Consider the following 16,851-nt stretch of genomic DNA (forward strand, 5'->3'; position numbering starts at 1 on the left):
CCTTTGAATCCGAAGTTGGATTAGCATTTCTTGCACTAGGATTACTTGGTTAATTATATATTGAAAGCACAAGTGGAACTAAATTCTGGTTAGCGTGATTTACAGAATCTGCTATAGCTGTTAGAGTTAGTTTCATGTCATTAATCTGGTTTGGCTTTAGATTATTAGTAAAGAGAGAGCTTTGCTTGTATGCACGAAAGAGAGATAGCTGGAAAAAAATAAATGGAATTAAGTTTTTGTTTTTAATTGTTTTGAGAGGGTGTTTTTGTTATTAAACAATGTGTCATCTAAGCAAAAATCACTCATGTGCTATTAATTTTTGTCTAACTTAACAATAAAACTAATGTTGAGATGTAAAGTGTAACAAAAGTTATAGTTTATGGTGCAAAGCATGCATTTAAATAGTTTATGGTGCAAAGTGTAATCTAGTATATAGTTTAAGGTGGTAAAATGTAATTTATGTCTTAGAGTGGCTAGCAGACCCACAGAGAACCCTAGAAAACACAAATGAATTGTAGAAAACTTTATTTTGTGCCTAGCTAAAAAAATGAAAAATCACCAAAAAAAGACAAAAAAAGGAAGAAAATTAAATAATTTAATACCATGGTCCGTAGTAAACATCCAAAAACTAATGTGACCTTATTCTCACTTTTAAATCAAAAATTATAACAAAAGAGAAAATTATCATAAATAGAAAATTCAACTAAATAGAAACTGAAATGAAGCAATTTACACAAAAAGTGGAGGCTTGGACTGCTTTGATCATCGAAATTCACACGATTCTACCGTTGGCCACACAATTAAAGTTATAAATTTTTTATTACCTATAACCTTACAGCTGACGCCTGACTTATTAGTTGTAGGCCTTGAATTGGAAATCTCCAATTTACTTAAATTCCTAGGTACTCCGACAGTCAGACTATTCATATATAAGTTGTATATTCATCTCAATTAGAGTTACATATCGTACAGTTGAGTTTCAATTACATGCTAAAAGATAAAAAGACTCACTTTGAGATACTAGCAGTCGAATGAACAAAACACTCAATAAAACCGCAAGGTTGAGAGCGCTGTTGGTTTAGTAGGCTCATGAGGTTGGAGGAGAACAAACAAACATAACCGAACACCTGAAGTAGCTGTGGTCAGAAAGAGTGCCAAAAAGATATTCACAAGTTGTTTGATTATCTAAAAGATGTGTAGGTCCACTATTGATGTAAGGGCTGCTACCAATTTCACATACATTTTGACAACCATTCTACATGGTATATTATGACTGTCTGCTACTATTACACGAATCTATATGTTTTTTTTTCACCAGTCAGGATAATTGCGAAAATATGTTTAGAATTAGTTGTATTCTTGATGTAGATTGTAATAGACAGTAGTGAGAACTACTTCCCCAAAAAGTCATAGGAACGTGTGAGTAGAATGGACGAGAGCATCAACAGAGTGTATAATATGGTGAAGTTTACGTTCAACTTGAACAAATTTCACCGAAATGCGCATGGGCAAAATGTGAGGAAGACAGTGCCACAAAACAGTGTATGGGGAATTGGGAAAATAGTGTTTATAACTTATATTCCATAGCATTAGCATGACACAATATTTTAATGTGACAAAACAATCATTTGAGTAAAGTCATGATATATATTAAAAAAGGTTTACCAAAAAAAAAAAAGATATATATTAAAAAATTTTGAATGACCTTTTTTTTTAAAAAAAAAATCCATTAAAATTGCCAAATGTCATAAATGAATATAACAAAACAACGTGACAGTCCCATGATAGGGATAGGGAGGGACTCCACACAGTAGATTAAAAAAAAAGGTGTGGCTTGTGTCCAATGAACACATTAAATTGTGGACATGTATCCACTCTTGGACACATATCTGAATCCGTAAATGTCCAGTGGAAGCCGGACCCAAAAAAAAAAAAAAAAATCAAATGTAACAAGAGTCAAAGGCGCACTTATATATTAGATGGTAATGCAAATTGTTATTCTAATTGATATGAAATACAATTAAATGACCATAAATTGACTTGACCTAACAAACTCCTATAATTTAAAGATTAAACACAAGATACGGAAGCATGACGTAGATAAGAATGCCACAACTCAAGAAAGGGTGAAGTGGACTGGGTAATAATCTAATGGATCCCTATCACCTGTCTTGTTCCTAGCTCGGTTAGTTGACTGTTGGCCTATATAGATAAAAGATTAAGAAAATTTTTTGGTACCAGGTAAACATCAGGAGCAAATTGTTATGAATGATAATGGATCCAGTCGCTGTCAGTACAATAGGTGAGTGAGGATATGGAATTTGTATGATAAATAAGGTAGTGTTAAGTGTCATGTGATTATAGTAAGCAAAATCAAAACACCAAGTGACAAATATACCTTGAGCTATACTTGTCACTTGGTGAGTTAATTAGTGTTTTTGAGTATTTCTTTACCATGCACTATTAGCCTTCATCCTTATAATGGGATGAGTAGTGGATTTGATTCCTTTATATATACATATCTTTGAACCCAGGCTGATGAGCTCAAGTTCCCTTAATTAGCTTGCCATTCCAAAATTGATCCCAACACCTAAGAATCAAAATATGAATTGATTGAGAAATGCCTCTCCCAGTGGAATTAGAAATTTTGGTTGGGGCATTAGATGTGCACATTTCCGCACCAAACATAACATTACTGTACAAAAAAAGAAAAAAAAAATCTATTAACATGTGCTCTTAAACTATTTATTAATGGATCACTTTTTAAAAAGTTTTAATATATAAGAAATATAGAAATCTATTAAAAATATAAGTTTCTTTTTTATTTTTCATTAACCAATGCTTTTATAGGGCATCCAAAAAAGGAAAAATAGTGAGTCTCGAATTTGGTCATAATTATGAGTTTAGAAGTTATCAAGTTGAAGTAGTGTATTTTATAAAAATGTTATGTCACAATATAAATAATCTTAATGTGCCCAAAAGTACCCCATGCTATTAATAGCGTGTTTAAATAAGTCGGGTCAATAATCATCCACATAAGGACCTTTTCCATTCATTAAAAAAAAAAAAAAATTAAAGGACAATTGTACATTTCCACGACATAAATAGCATTACTGTAAAAGAAGAAATATAGTACAAATCATATAAAGTATACTGCACTATCTGAGCCCACAAATGTCTAAAAAAATCTAACAATAATTGCTATAAAGCTATAAAGCTAAAGTTAAATCTCACGAATATAATTGATAAAGAGTAAGGAAAAAAAAAAAAAAAAAAGCTGCATTATCTGAATAAATTTCTTTACTTTAATATTTTCCTTCAAAGAAACCAAACCTCCATACCTATAAACCAGCTTTTTCTGATTTCTGAAAACCTTCCTCCCTCCCTCCCTTTCCTCTTCACAGCTTCAATTGATGGCTTCCACGGGAGAAAAAAGGGTTGTTTATAAAGATCATGAATCAAATGGAAAGCTGTACGAAGCTCTACTGAAAGAAGACACGAAAGCAGTTTTAAAACTCTGTGCAGATATGGAGGACCACGCGTTACACATACTGACCATACACGAAGACACAGTGCTCCACAAGGCCGCTTACTCGAAACAAGCTGACTTGGTACTCAGTCTTCTCAAAGAGTTGCCTCCCTGCCATGACAACAAATTGGGCCGCAAAAACCGTTCTGGAAACACAATCCTCCACGAGGCAGCTACTCTCGACCACGGAAGCTCGGTGGAGGTAGCAGAAGAGATGATAAAGAGAGATCAAGAGTTGTTAAGAATGCGCAACGAGCTTGGAGAAACCCCACTCTTTCGAGCAGCTCGCTATGGTAAAACTGAGATTTTCAACTTTCTGGCAGATGAAAGTTTAAACTATGGTGAAAAGGACATGCAAAAGTTTGTTCAGAGGAATGACAAGACCACTATTCTTCACATCGCCATCCTTTCTCAGCACTTTGGTTAGTTCCCTCACTTTAGCGAACTAGTCGCAGGAAACAGCTTGTGAAATCGTATTTTCAAAACCCGATTACAGTACACATATTGTGTTTGTGTAACTAGCTAGCTATATCACCCTTCTAATTGTATTTACATAATTTCTCCTTTGATTGTCTTGAATTTGCTTTGTGTTTTGGGTTGTGGTTTCCATACACAAAATGACATAAGAGCAGGTATAGCTTTGGAAATCGCTACACACGGACGGTTCAAGTATCTGGTTGGTGAAAGAGACGAAGATGGGATGACAGCTCTTCAGCTTCTCTCATGCAACCCCAAAGCTTTTGAACCGGTGCGCAGGCGTGGATTCCTCAAGAGAATTTCCAGTAAGGGTAAATATCATATAGTCAACATAATCAACACTATTTTCCTTCTTTTCTCCTACTCAGCACATATAAATGGTGTGATTTTCCTTTTTATATTTCTTGTCAGAAGGTAATTTTTTATTTCATATATAATATTTCTTTAATGTCAAAGATCCAGCTAAGGGAGGGTAAAACCATATAAATTACTCGTCCTGCTTATTCCACGTTGCCCAACTATGTCCCACTCGTCTTGTAGAGGTGACTAGGTGAGGATGGGTTTTGCTCCCCTGTCCAGTCTTGTCTTTTTCCCTTCTTGCCCCTATTGCTTTATCTTCATTTTTATGCTCTCATAACTGCTCATTTACTTTCTCTCACATCACTGTTTGAGAGAGAGTAAATTTCGTATCTGCATTTTGGTAGGAGAATAAAATATTTTAATACTTATTGATACTAATATATTGTTTCGAGGTTAATGCTATTTATAAACTCACACACACATAGTTGTATGAATGTATTTATTTATATCTTTATAACATGTTATTAAAATTCACATATTTTGTAAACCTAAATATTATCCTAAATACATTAAACTAATGTATTAGATTAGATAAAATGTTTTATAACTTTCTATAACTTTAATTTTTTTATTGTAACAACTAAAATACCCAAAAAATCTCTTATTAGTTTTTTATCTGGTATATTTAAAAGAGGACAAAGTATGAGTACCGATTTTATGGTTGATGTAAAATTTATATCACCAAATATGACTAGTACCAGTACAATATTGACTTCCTCATTAATGTCAAAGCTACCCAATTATGGATGACTAATAACTCCAACCCACTCTGTTTCCATTCCGAGTTTTTCCCACCCCATATATAGGGGATGGGACACCTTGTTCCAATCCCACCTATCCATGGTTGAACTCCTTCAATCATAGAGCTGAACATAATATTCTATTGTTTATTTAAACCATATTATTATTGTTATTATTAAAATTAAAATTATTATTATTATTTGAGTGTGTCAGTGCATGTAATTGTAATAGTTTAGGGAAGTATTCTTACATTGTAGTTAATGTAAACTTCAATACTTACATAATTCATTTTGATTCAAGATAGAAATTCTATTTCAGTCTAATTTAAGTATATATGTATATGAAATTCTCTCCTAGAAATTTAAACCTTGACCCTTGCCCCTACATAATTTCACACATATTGGCCATATTTTATTTTAGTATATCGACATTTTTTTTTTTTTTAGAAAAAGTTTCAATTTATTGCATCTGCTCCTGATAGCAACTTTTTAGCACTGTATCAGCACTTAATACATGAACTGTGTACATTTGTGCAGTGATCAATGTCAATAGCTCGTTGGGTGAAAGTCAAATCATTTTAAATGTATTCATTTTTTTATTTTATTTTTGATAATCTTCCATTTCATTAGATTAAGAAGAACAACAGGAGGTACAACAATCTTGTCTACAAGCCTTCAAGATAGGGGGAGGCAAATTACAGTTATTACATAAGAAACCTACTTTAAGAGCAATAGCATATTTAGCAACAGAATGAGCTCCTGAGTTTAGAGATCTCTTAACCTAGCCAAACTCACAATTATCAAAAGATACACTCATGTCAGTAGCATCACAAATGAGGGAGGAGATGGACCAATCAATTGGATCTTTTGCTTTGGATAGGGCATCAAAACATATTTTTGAATCCCCCTCCACAGTGATGTTGCACCAATTTTCTGTGATAGCGAAGTTTAGAGCCTGCAGAATTGCAGCTGCTTCAGCTTGAGTAGGCGTGCATAAATCATGAATATTAGCCCATAACTTTAACACCTCTCCAAACTCATTTCTTGCTATCACAGCTAAGGAGGTGAAAGTCTATGAGATAGCAGCATCCACATTTAGTTTTATATTGTTTTTAGGAGGGGAAATCCCTGGAGTCAATTCCTCTCTCTCCTATCTTTGTCCTGCTCATGGTCCAAAGCATTAAGATATTCCTTTACTTTGTTTTCTACATTACATATGATAGAAATGATGTTCACCTCACTGCCAATGATTTGAGGAGTCACATTTAATCAATGTCCAATAATTTGGTAGGTGAACTGAAAGTCGTTCATTTTTAAATGTATTAAACTTTTAGGAAAGAGTCATCAATGATTTGAAGGGTCACATATACAGATATACTGTGCCGAGTGTTTACGTATGCGACAAAAATTGTATAATTTCTTGACGTTTTATTCTTTCTTAAAAATGAAAATTTTTATTAAAATAATTAAAAATAAATACAATAAAATGCTGCTAACTTCTAACCTTGAACTTCCTCCTAAACTTAAAAAGTACATTGACCAATAATTTAATAAGTTTAGGAGAGGTTTTTATATAAACTTATTAAATTACCAGTCCGTGTCCTTTTTTGTGCATAATTTCAATTTCGGACCAACAATATTGTAGTACAATTATTTAGTTTATTGGCTAATACATTTTTTTTTTTTTTTTTTTTTATATATCTATAATTTCTAAGGCTACATGATTAAATATAAATTGTAGTTAAAGGCATTGTTTTTGCCTTAGAATTTGTCGTTTACAGACTATAGTTCATCTTTAAGCCTTTTTTTTGAGGGATTTTTTTATTCTTTTTATTAATAATAAAAAAGATATTAAACCCTACAAATCCTTACAGACCTTTAAAATACAATATTGAATAGTTCTTTAGTACAGACCAAAAAAAATCTTTGCATGATTTGATGGATGAATATAGAAGAGCCTGGAATTTTCTATTTACTTATAATTTTCTTTGCAATTATGTGTTTATAATGTCTATATAAAGCTACTAATTACTTTCACTCTTCAAAAGTCAAAATGTGCTGTAGTTCGGCCGAGAGCAATGACATTTCCAAGGAAGAGTTAAGCCATGAATCAGCGTTAGAACTTGCTAAATTGTTAGTAAAAGAAGATACCTCATGGGAGATCACTAGTTCTGGAATTGACACGAGTAAACCAAGGCTGCACAAATATGGAAGTACTGATGTTTCAACTACAAATGAGAATGTGGATAACCCAGATCAGCTGCCCTCTTCTATTTCTTTGCAACAAGTACTGGAACTTGGAGGAATTACGCCATTGTTTCTAGCAACTAAATCAGGGTGCATAGAGATCGTTAGAGAAATACTTGAAATATACCCTCAGGCGGTTGAGCACATTGATAATGAAGGGCGGACCATATTGCATGTAGCTATCAAGTACCGCCAGTTGGAGGTTTTCAAGCTTGTGTTGACAATGGAAGTAGCAATGAGGTGGCTGGTTCGAAGGCTTGACAATGATGGGAACTCCATTCTGCATATGGTTGGAACAAAAAGAGATGATTATGTTCCTGAAAAATTGCGAGGCCCTGCACTCGAATTGCAGGAGGAGCTGCTCTGGTTTGAGGTGCTATTTTTAATAACACCACTCTCATTTATTACTAAAACATTATCAGTCTACTTTTGTGTGTGTGGTTTCAATTGAAATCGATAGATGCCTGTTTCTTATATTTAATTATGTACATACTGTAATCTCGATTAAAATTTTAGCTGATATGATATTGGGTACATATTTCTATTATCTGAACCATACAATAGATCAATTTAAAATGTAGAAGATCCTAATCAACATATAAAAGTAGTTGCAACTAGCGATGGCTTTTAGGCTAACTGCATTTTTTTTTCTCAGTTTCTCAAATATCCCCTCAATAGCCTTATTTAGTTAAAAATAGTAAAATTTAAGTATAATTCCTTAGGTGCTGTACCCTAAACTTTTCAATTGAAATTGTACTTAGTTTTGGGGAACTTACAATCTCTTAATCCAGTGGAGGGATTAAATTGATTTAGCCTCTGATGTATATATAATCAAGATGGCCTCTTCAAAGGATGTATTTTTGGCTGGTCATCAATGTGGTTCTCATGTATATGTTTATGTGTGCAGCGAGTAAAGTCTGTCACAAAAGCCCATTTCATTGATCATCGGAACAAGAAGAAGCTTACTGCTGAAGGCTTATTTGCTAAAAACAACACAGAGCTCCGGAATGCTGCCAGAGATTGGCTAAAGCACACTGCAGAAGGATGCTCTATTGTGGCAGTTCTCATCGCGACAGTTGCCTTTGCCGCAGCCTACACAATACCAGGAGGTCCTAATCAGAATACTGGTGTTCCAGTCCTTCTTAATCATTCTTTCTTTGTGGTTTTCACAGCAACTGATGTACTCTCACTTACCTGTGCTTTGACCTCAGTGGTTATATTTCTTTCAATCCTCACAGCACCATTTCGATTAGAAGACTTCAAGCATTCGCTTCCCAACAAGCTCATGCTAGGCTTCACATTTCTTTTTCTCTCCGTTTCAATGATGATGATATCATTTTCTGCAACGATCATCCTCATGATACGTAGTAAAGAAAGGTGGACAAAAATTCTCCTCTATTCCCTCTCTTTCCTTCCAGTTGGCATCTTCGCACTAGCATATTTCCCTCTTTATCTTTCTCTGTCAAAAACTTACAAGTACTTGCTCAAGAAAATAATGGAGGCATTTCCTTGCCGTACTATGTCAACGGACACCTATTTCTTCTACAGTAATCGAAAAGCTGAAATTCGTAGTTCCTCCATTCGCCTTCAAGGTGGGAGCAATACTAATTCCTGTCGAGACAACTCAGTGGGAGAACACTGGGGTTGCCATGATACATCACAGACTATGCAATTCTCGGTTTAAGATAGCCAAGTTGTTGAACTTATGAAAAACAGTCTTCTGTCTTGATATGCGTAGGAATTCTTCATGGGCACTACAGAGACAGACAGTGTTGATATGTATATAACTCTTGAATTTATGGTTTCTATAATATTGCTTGGTCTGATATATAGTATTTAATCAACTCTTGAAATTTTGGTTTCTATGGAATTGTTCTAGCCAAAAAAATAAAAAATAAAAAATAAAAACTATATAAGCACTTCGATTTAAATACTATCTGGACTCGCTCTTGGGTCTTAACACTGTCCAAAGCTTCCTAAGGTTGCTAAAGAGAATATAGAGGCAGTCAACTGATTAGAGGAATGCCTATTTTTTTCTTTCTCATTATATAGAGTAACATTCCGTGAAATAAATTTATATAGTTTCCTAAAAAAAAAACCTTAGCATGTAAAAAGAATGTTTGAGGTTGTGATGAGTTACACCTGGTATGAGTATAAAATATTACTATATCTTTTAGTGCTCTTGAACAAGGTTTTCAGAACCGGACCGAACCGAGAGATCAGACCGTGAAAACCGGTGTTTTAAGAATAAAGAACTGGATTTTTTGTTAATTCTGTGAACCTCTAAAATCAGGGTTGGACCGCATGAACCGGTGGCAAGAACTGTGCGGTCCAACCCCTTAGCAATTTTATTTTCATTTTTTTATTTATAAAAACAACTTAACACAATTTTATTCTACTTAATTAAATTATCCATCTCTTACAAGAAAAAAAAAATTATAATTAAAATCTTTCAAAAATATTCAATTTTACTTCAAAAATTGATCATAAATTTTAATTTTTTCATGGTTATTATTTTATTTTATTAACTTTCTTATTTAATTATTAAATATATGCTTGAAAATCATTAAATTTCCCTCACATATATAGATATATTAGTCAATTTTGCTAGTTTTATAAATTTAATATCTATATTTAGGCTTTAATTAATTATTAAATTAATTATGACGTCATCACGGTTCGACCCTGGTTTGACCTCAAAAACCTTGAACCTTTCTCTTTTACGGTTCAATGAACAATCTGGGTCTAAAAACTTTGCTCTTGAAAGAAATTTGATTCTACAAAAAAAAAAAAAAAAAAAAATGTAAAATCACTTTCACACATGATAATCCTTGAACATAACAGTTGTTACACTTTATGAGAAATAGGAGTGTTTGACAAACTCAAGATGATAGGCTAGAGAGTCATGCCCCAGACCCAAAAGGGTCCAAAGTAGGAGAAATACATCCAAGGGTACCTGTAGATTTTTTTCCTATTAGGCAAATCAAATTATAGGATATCTTTATTTTCCTTTCTTTTTCAAAGGATAAGAATATATAACTATACTAAAATCTCCACATTACAAGTCAGAGCTCTCTAACACATTTACGAACAATAACTAAAAATCAAGTGCTTCCACATAATACATGAATATATTACAAAACTCTAATTAAACTACACAAAGTCACAATCTTATCAAGAATAAGGACCTTAACATCGAGTCTAGATCTACCACGTCAAAGGCTAACAAACCTCAAGCGACCCACCTCCAACAAAATTAATTAAGGTTTCGTTAAACATAACAAGATCGAGTCACCAACCATTTACAGCAAGAGTCTCCAAATTTAGCTCTAATCATCACGAAAGAAGTAAGCTCCATATCCAAGGTATAGCTAATAAATCTAAAAAACTGTTAGAGGGTGGGATGAGCTAACACCCAGTAAGTAGCATAATTAATGGAGATGAGAGAAATACAAGTTTCATCTTTAATAATAATAATATGATATGACAAGAATGACTGAATATTGAAATACAAAGTTTCTCAAAATAGATACCTTGAAACTATATATTATAATCTGTGAGCACCAACAATATAATTTTCAAAACCAAAATATCTAATATAAGGTTAATTATCACAAATATACCAAATTATCACATAAACCGGTCAGATGATCCACCCATTCATAACTGGTATGATATTGTCCTCTCTGGTATGCAGACTCTTGGTCCCATGGACAGCAGCTTCACCCATACCCTCAAGGTTTTTCTCTCCCCCCAAGGGCAGCAGAGAGAGCACGTCAAATAGGACCTCTCTTACATGTGGTATCTTGGCCCCATGGGCAGCAGCCTCACTCACACACAATCAAGGAACCTCTTCCCCCAATGAATAGCAGGGAAGAATGCGTCATTCAAAGTGAAAGGGCACTGACTTGGATTTGATTTCGTTATCACAAAGACTACTAAAACCAAATCGGGTGATCACCGAGAAATCACATATGACATTGTGTTAAAAATTACATAAAGCTCACAAGTATACATTTCCTTTCAAAAACATAGTTTATAACCAGGTAGTTTCAGAAAAACCTTAAATAATCTAACTTCCACAAAGTTTGTAAGGTTTTCAGTTTCACTCTTATCAAAATATTTTCTAACAATTTCCCACATAACAAGACAAGATAAACATCTTTTAATTTTTTTAATATACCATAAAATCCAAGATTTCCTAATCAAAGATTAAATAAAAGATACTCATTTTTTCATATCAACAATTCCTGCATTTTCCCAAATGCAATACCAAATATGATGCATTTTCATATATATATATATATATATATATATTAAGGTTACGACACAATAGTTTTTAGGAAAATATAATTTCCCTAGGTAGTTTCCAAAAGTGTGTCTAACCCAAAAACATCATTTATGCACATGTTTATTTTTCAAAAATCCCATTAAAAAGCTACTTACCTTCCAACCCACAAAAAGCCTTATTCTCCAAGCTCCAAAAGAGATTAGTTAGAACTTCAACAATATCAAGCAAACCTAACACAATAAGCATAAAGCTTAAAATTGTATCTAGCTACAATTTAGGAATTGCCAAATAAGCACTTAATTAGGCAAACCTAGTATTTAATCTCATCAATAATAATATAATCTACTTTCGAAGTTTCTCAACAAATTGATTCACAAGGCATAAACTCCAATTTATAAAGTTAACCCATTTAATATCATTTCCAATATTATGACTAGCTTCCATAAAATTTTCACTACATCAATAAGAGACCCATGAAAGCAAAATCAAAATATCCTCTAAGACAGGAAATTTAAAACTTCAACTAACTCCAAATAAACCCAATAACAATGGAAAAATTGGATTTACCAACCATCACATGTTATAACCCAAAGCCCCCAAATTTTCCACCATACATAAACCTTAGGTAGTCATCATTAGCACAAATCATAAATCCACTCATCAAATAATTCCACCAATACAAAACCCATACATATAAACACATAAATATTACTTCCAATGCTCATAAATCACATGGGTATCATTATTAAAACTTGGATAAAAATAACCTCAAATAAAAGCATATAAATCCACCAAAAATATTATAAACTTTTACCTCAAATAAAAGATGAAGATGCTTAGAGGTTCTTAAGGATTTTTCAGTGACATTGTCGGAAAAATGATGGTGGTAATGGTGGTATGGAGGTACCGGTGGGAGAGGATGAGCAAGTGAAAGAGAGGAGTGTATGAGAGAAAAGAAAAGAAAGAAAAGAAAATAAAAAGAGAGGGATGGCCGGCCAAGAGGATAAGAGCCAATGAGCGAGATGTGTGGTGGGAGTTAGTGTGTTAGGTGGGGCACGCGTGGTCCCAAAAATCTGACCATTACTTTTTATTTTTTTTTATTTTTTTGACTTGCTGGGATGTTACAGTTGATATGTATATAACTCTTGAATTTATGGTTTCTATAATATTGCTTGGTCTGATATATAGTATTTACTCAACTCTTGAAATTTTGGTTTCTATGGAATTGTTCTAGCCAAAAAAAATAAAAACTATATAAACACTTCGATCTAAATACTATCTGGACTCGCTCTTGGGTCTTAACAATGTCCAAAGCTTCCTAAGGTTGCTAAAGCGAATATAGAGGCAGTCAACTGATTTGAGGAATGCCTATTTTTTTTCTTTCTCATTATATAGAGTAACAGTCCGTGAAATAAATTTATATAGTTTTCTAAAAAAAGAAAAACCTTAGCATGTAAAAAGAATGTTTGAGGTTGTGATGAGTTCCACCTGGTATGAGTATAAAATATTACTGTATCTTTTAGTGCTCTTGAAAGAAATTTGATTTTACCCAAAAAAAAAAAAAAATTGTAAAATCACTTTCACACATGATAATCCTTGAACATAACAGTTGTTACACTTTATGAGAAATAGGAGTGTTTGACAAACTCAAGATGGTAGGCTAGAGACCTCTAGTATGGTAATAAGATGTTAGAATTATGTGGTTAAAAGATTAAATTTATCATTTTTTAATAGTTTAAATTTTTGAGACAATTGATAATTTAATATGGTATCAGAGTAGGTGGTTTTGAGTTTGATCATGTCTCCTCTACTCAACCTCCTATTTAAAGTCGGGAGCGTTAGAATCATGTTAAATAATTAAATTTACAATTTTTTGATAGTTTAAATTTTAGAACAATCGGTAATTTAACAAAAAATAGAAAAAATAATAGGACAAAAAAGGAGTACTGTGATATATTGCGACTTTGCAAGTGAAAAATTCGTCGGAATTTCATGATATCTTTATTGTACATGTTAAAATAAAGAGAGATAAAAAGAGAAAAATAACATAAGATTTTTATTTTTAATGTATAAAACTATAAAATGTGAAGCTTATTTATAGGCACACTTTATGGATCCTTTACAAGAAATGATAGTAGTCTATATGAAAGACAATGATCCTAAAATTAAACTAAATTAATATTCCAACATTTTCCTTCAAACACGAGATGGTAAAGTTTCGTAACAAGAGGAAAAAAAAAAACCTTGGAGGGTGAGGCTTGGTAGATAAATTGGCAACGAATTAGCGTGAGTTATAGGAAAAAATGGAGCGTGCACTATTGCCAGTGACGACGCACAAAATAGTAATTGACATCGACATATTTGGTGTGCTTGTCAAATACATCATTGTGGAAATTTGAATTACACTTTTGCGGTCACAATAAGCAGGATAGGCATGCTGAGGTATACCAAAGTGTAACAGAGCATCTCCAAGGTGGTGTTAGCAGGCTGATGAGAGAATCGCTTAGAATATAACTCTAACTTGTAAAGGAAACATGTAGGAAGCAAAGGATGAGAAAAGAAGACCAGGAAGAATGTGTCCTTCACATATTGAAGGATCCAAAGATGACAACATAGTGCGCAGATCAGGGTGTGGTCATAAACTGATAGACAAGGTGTTCAATATAAGCAATATCCAGTCGTGTGTTGGTGAAATAAATCGAACTCTCAGCCAACTAGTGATTAGAGAGTCGCATCTAGCAGTGATTCACCATTTGTGGCACGTAGTTTAGCACTGATTTCCTTGGGACTATCAATTGTCTTACAGTCAGTACAGTCAACACGAGACACAAGATGATAGCCTGATAGGCATACATATATAGTATATACACAATTAGCAAAGTCTCTCCCTCACAAATTAAATGAGAGTTTTTGCACTCAAGATTATGTGATTTACCATGTCTATGAAAGTCAGAATTGCAAGAGATTAAAGAGCTGAAGGGAAAACAGTCTTCTAATCAAGACTTGGGACTTTGCAGTGAGGGTCACCCTAATTTTGGCGAATTCCTCCATTAAGGCCTGAAAAAAGTGATTGTTTCATTTTTTGTAACATTTGCTTTCCTTAATAATTAACTTGGGTAAATTGCAAAGTACATCCATGGTTATAAAAACCAGACCGAATAGGCTAGTTCAACCGAGAACTGGACACCAATCCGGTCTGATTATCATTAAAAGCCGAAAATGAAAGAAAAACTGAAAAAAACTGAAAACTACCAGCTCAACTGGAAAAATCGAGAACCGCTATGGTTAAACCGATTCTCGAATCTAAAGAAGAATAAAAAGAAAAACTAGAATAAAATGGAACAAACTTCTTAGATTTGCACTAAAGTAAAATTGGAGAAAATTTTCACATTTGTGGGTGAAAATAAAATAAAAGAAATACTTCTATTGGATAACATGTATAAGAAATCTGTGCTTTTTGCTTTGACTGGAATAAAATTTCAAGGAAGACTATCAAAAACTTATCTTGAGAAAGAGAAAGACTTGAGATTTGAGAGGGAGTGGCTGAGACGATGTCTGCTACATTACCGAAAAAGTGTGGAAAGAAAACTAAGGAGGAGTAAAATTTAAAAAAGAGTTTGAATCTGATTTGAGGCCTTGAGGGTAGGTGGTAATGTGTGGTTATAGATTTAAGGAAAATAAAAAAAGAAGAAAAAACAAAAAGGAAAACAAGAGTAAACATGTGTGAATAAGTGAGTGTGACAATTGCTACGAAAGTATTCGAAAAAAGGTAATGAATGACTTGTCTAGTCATTCCAACATTTAGAACTTTGGTTTTTGGTTTTTTTTTTTAATAAATAATTAAAAGTTGAAAGTTAAATATCAAACTATTATTTATATAATTCAGCAAAAAAAAAAACTATTATTTATAATATATATATTTATATGCGGAACTTAAATAGCAAATTATACTTTTTCAACAATTATTAATTAGGAAAAAAAATGAAGAATAAAGAAAAATTTTCATTTTTATTAAATATTTTCTTAATATAATTTATGAAAAATAAAAATTCACATAAAATTTATTTAAATATTTTAAATTAAATTATTTATGACATCATCAATTCGACCCTAATCAAACTATAAAACCAACAATCAGTCTCTTTACTAGCTCTTTGATCGTACCGATTTTAAAAACTATGAGAACATCATGAAGTTTGGAATTATTTAGCTTAAATATTCTAAAATTTAAAAAAATAGATTTTATACTCTCAAGTGACAAGTTCACATGCTGATGTACTTTTTTTTTTTTTTTTTTTTTTTGCCCAAATCAGCAGCTATTCAAAATGATGAGTTTTGCTTTCTCTTTTCTCTCTCCAGGTACTCTTATCTCTTTCACTGTGTTATCTACGATAGACCCCTGTTCCACCTAACTTTCGAATCATCCTGGTGGGTTCTAGTACCATTTCATATTGGTAAGTGCACTTACCACCTACCATTTCATATTGAGGCATGTATTCTCTTCTAGAGGCTCTAGAAGACACGTGTTTTCTCGCTCTAGAATTAAAGTACCTTTCATATTCTCCAAGGAAAGACAAAGAACAAAGTTTCTCTCCAAACTAGTTTGGAGAGAAACCCTACAAACTCATCACATATATTTATATTGAGTGTGAATTTTGAAAATCTAACCGTTAGATTTCATGTTCCTGATGTTCTTAACATGCATATCAAATTTCGTTTAAATTGGATATTATTTACTATTTGATCAATTAACTTATTTTTTATATACAATTTTAGATTACAAAAACTTGAAATTATAACATTTATTTGATGACATAGCAATTGATCTTTGATTTTCTTGAAATTTTGTAAGCATTAAGGATGTAATAAGAACATGTAATCCTACGGTTAGATTTTGAAAATTCACATTCAATATAAATATACATGATGAGTTTGTAGGGTTTCTCTCCAAACTAGTTTGGAGAGAAACTTTGTTCAAAGACAAAATAAATTCCAATTCCATATACACCACTTCTTTATTGACCTGCCCAAACGGGAGACGACAATAAAACTAAAAATCATTTAGGGTGCTAAATTATATATCAAAATTTTTGAAATCTAAAGAATAGCCTATTACTCACACGTACGTATAATTTATAATATATATAAAACTTGATCACATAACATTATGCCTTATAATAGTTCTCACAATTTTATATGTTATTATT

The 16,851-nt window shown here is 32.6% G+C and overlaps 1 protein-coding gene across 1 annotated transcript; it reads left to right on the forward strand.

Annotated features, from left to right (window-relative positions):
• The first annotated feature begins 3,273 nt into the window (after nucleotides 1–3,273).
• LOC115989802 (ankyrin repeat-containing protein At5g02620-like) lies at nucleotides 3,274–9,193 on the forward strand. Its single transcript, XM_031113680.1, has 4 exons — nucleotides 3,274–3,951; nucleotides 4,162–4,317; nucleotides 7,155–7,726; nucleotides 8,261–9,193. The coding sequence occupies exons 1-4, from the start codon at nucleotides 3,414–3,416 to the stop codon at nucleotides 9,035–9,037; spliced, it is 2,043 nt and encodes a 680-aa protein (XP_030969540.1). The 5' UTR covers nucleotides 3,274–3,413; the 3' UTR covers nucleotides 9,038–9,193.
• The last annotated feature ends 7,658 nt before the right edge of the window (nucleotides 9,194–16,851 follow it).

The sequence above is a fragment of the Quercus lobata genome, chromosome 5 (assembly GCF_001633185.2).
Source record: "Quercus lobata isolate SW786 chromosome 5, ValleyOak3.0 Primary Assembly, whole genome shotgun sequence".
Taxonomy (NCBI): domain Eukaryota; kingdom Viridiplantae; phylum Streptophyta; class Magnoliopsida; order Fagales; family Fagaceae; genus Quercus; species Quercus lobata.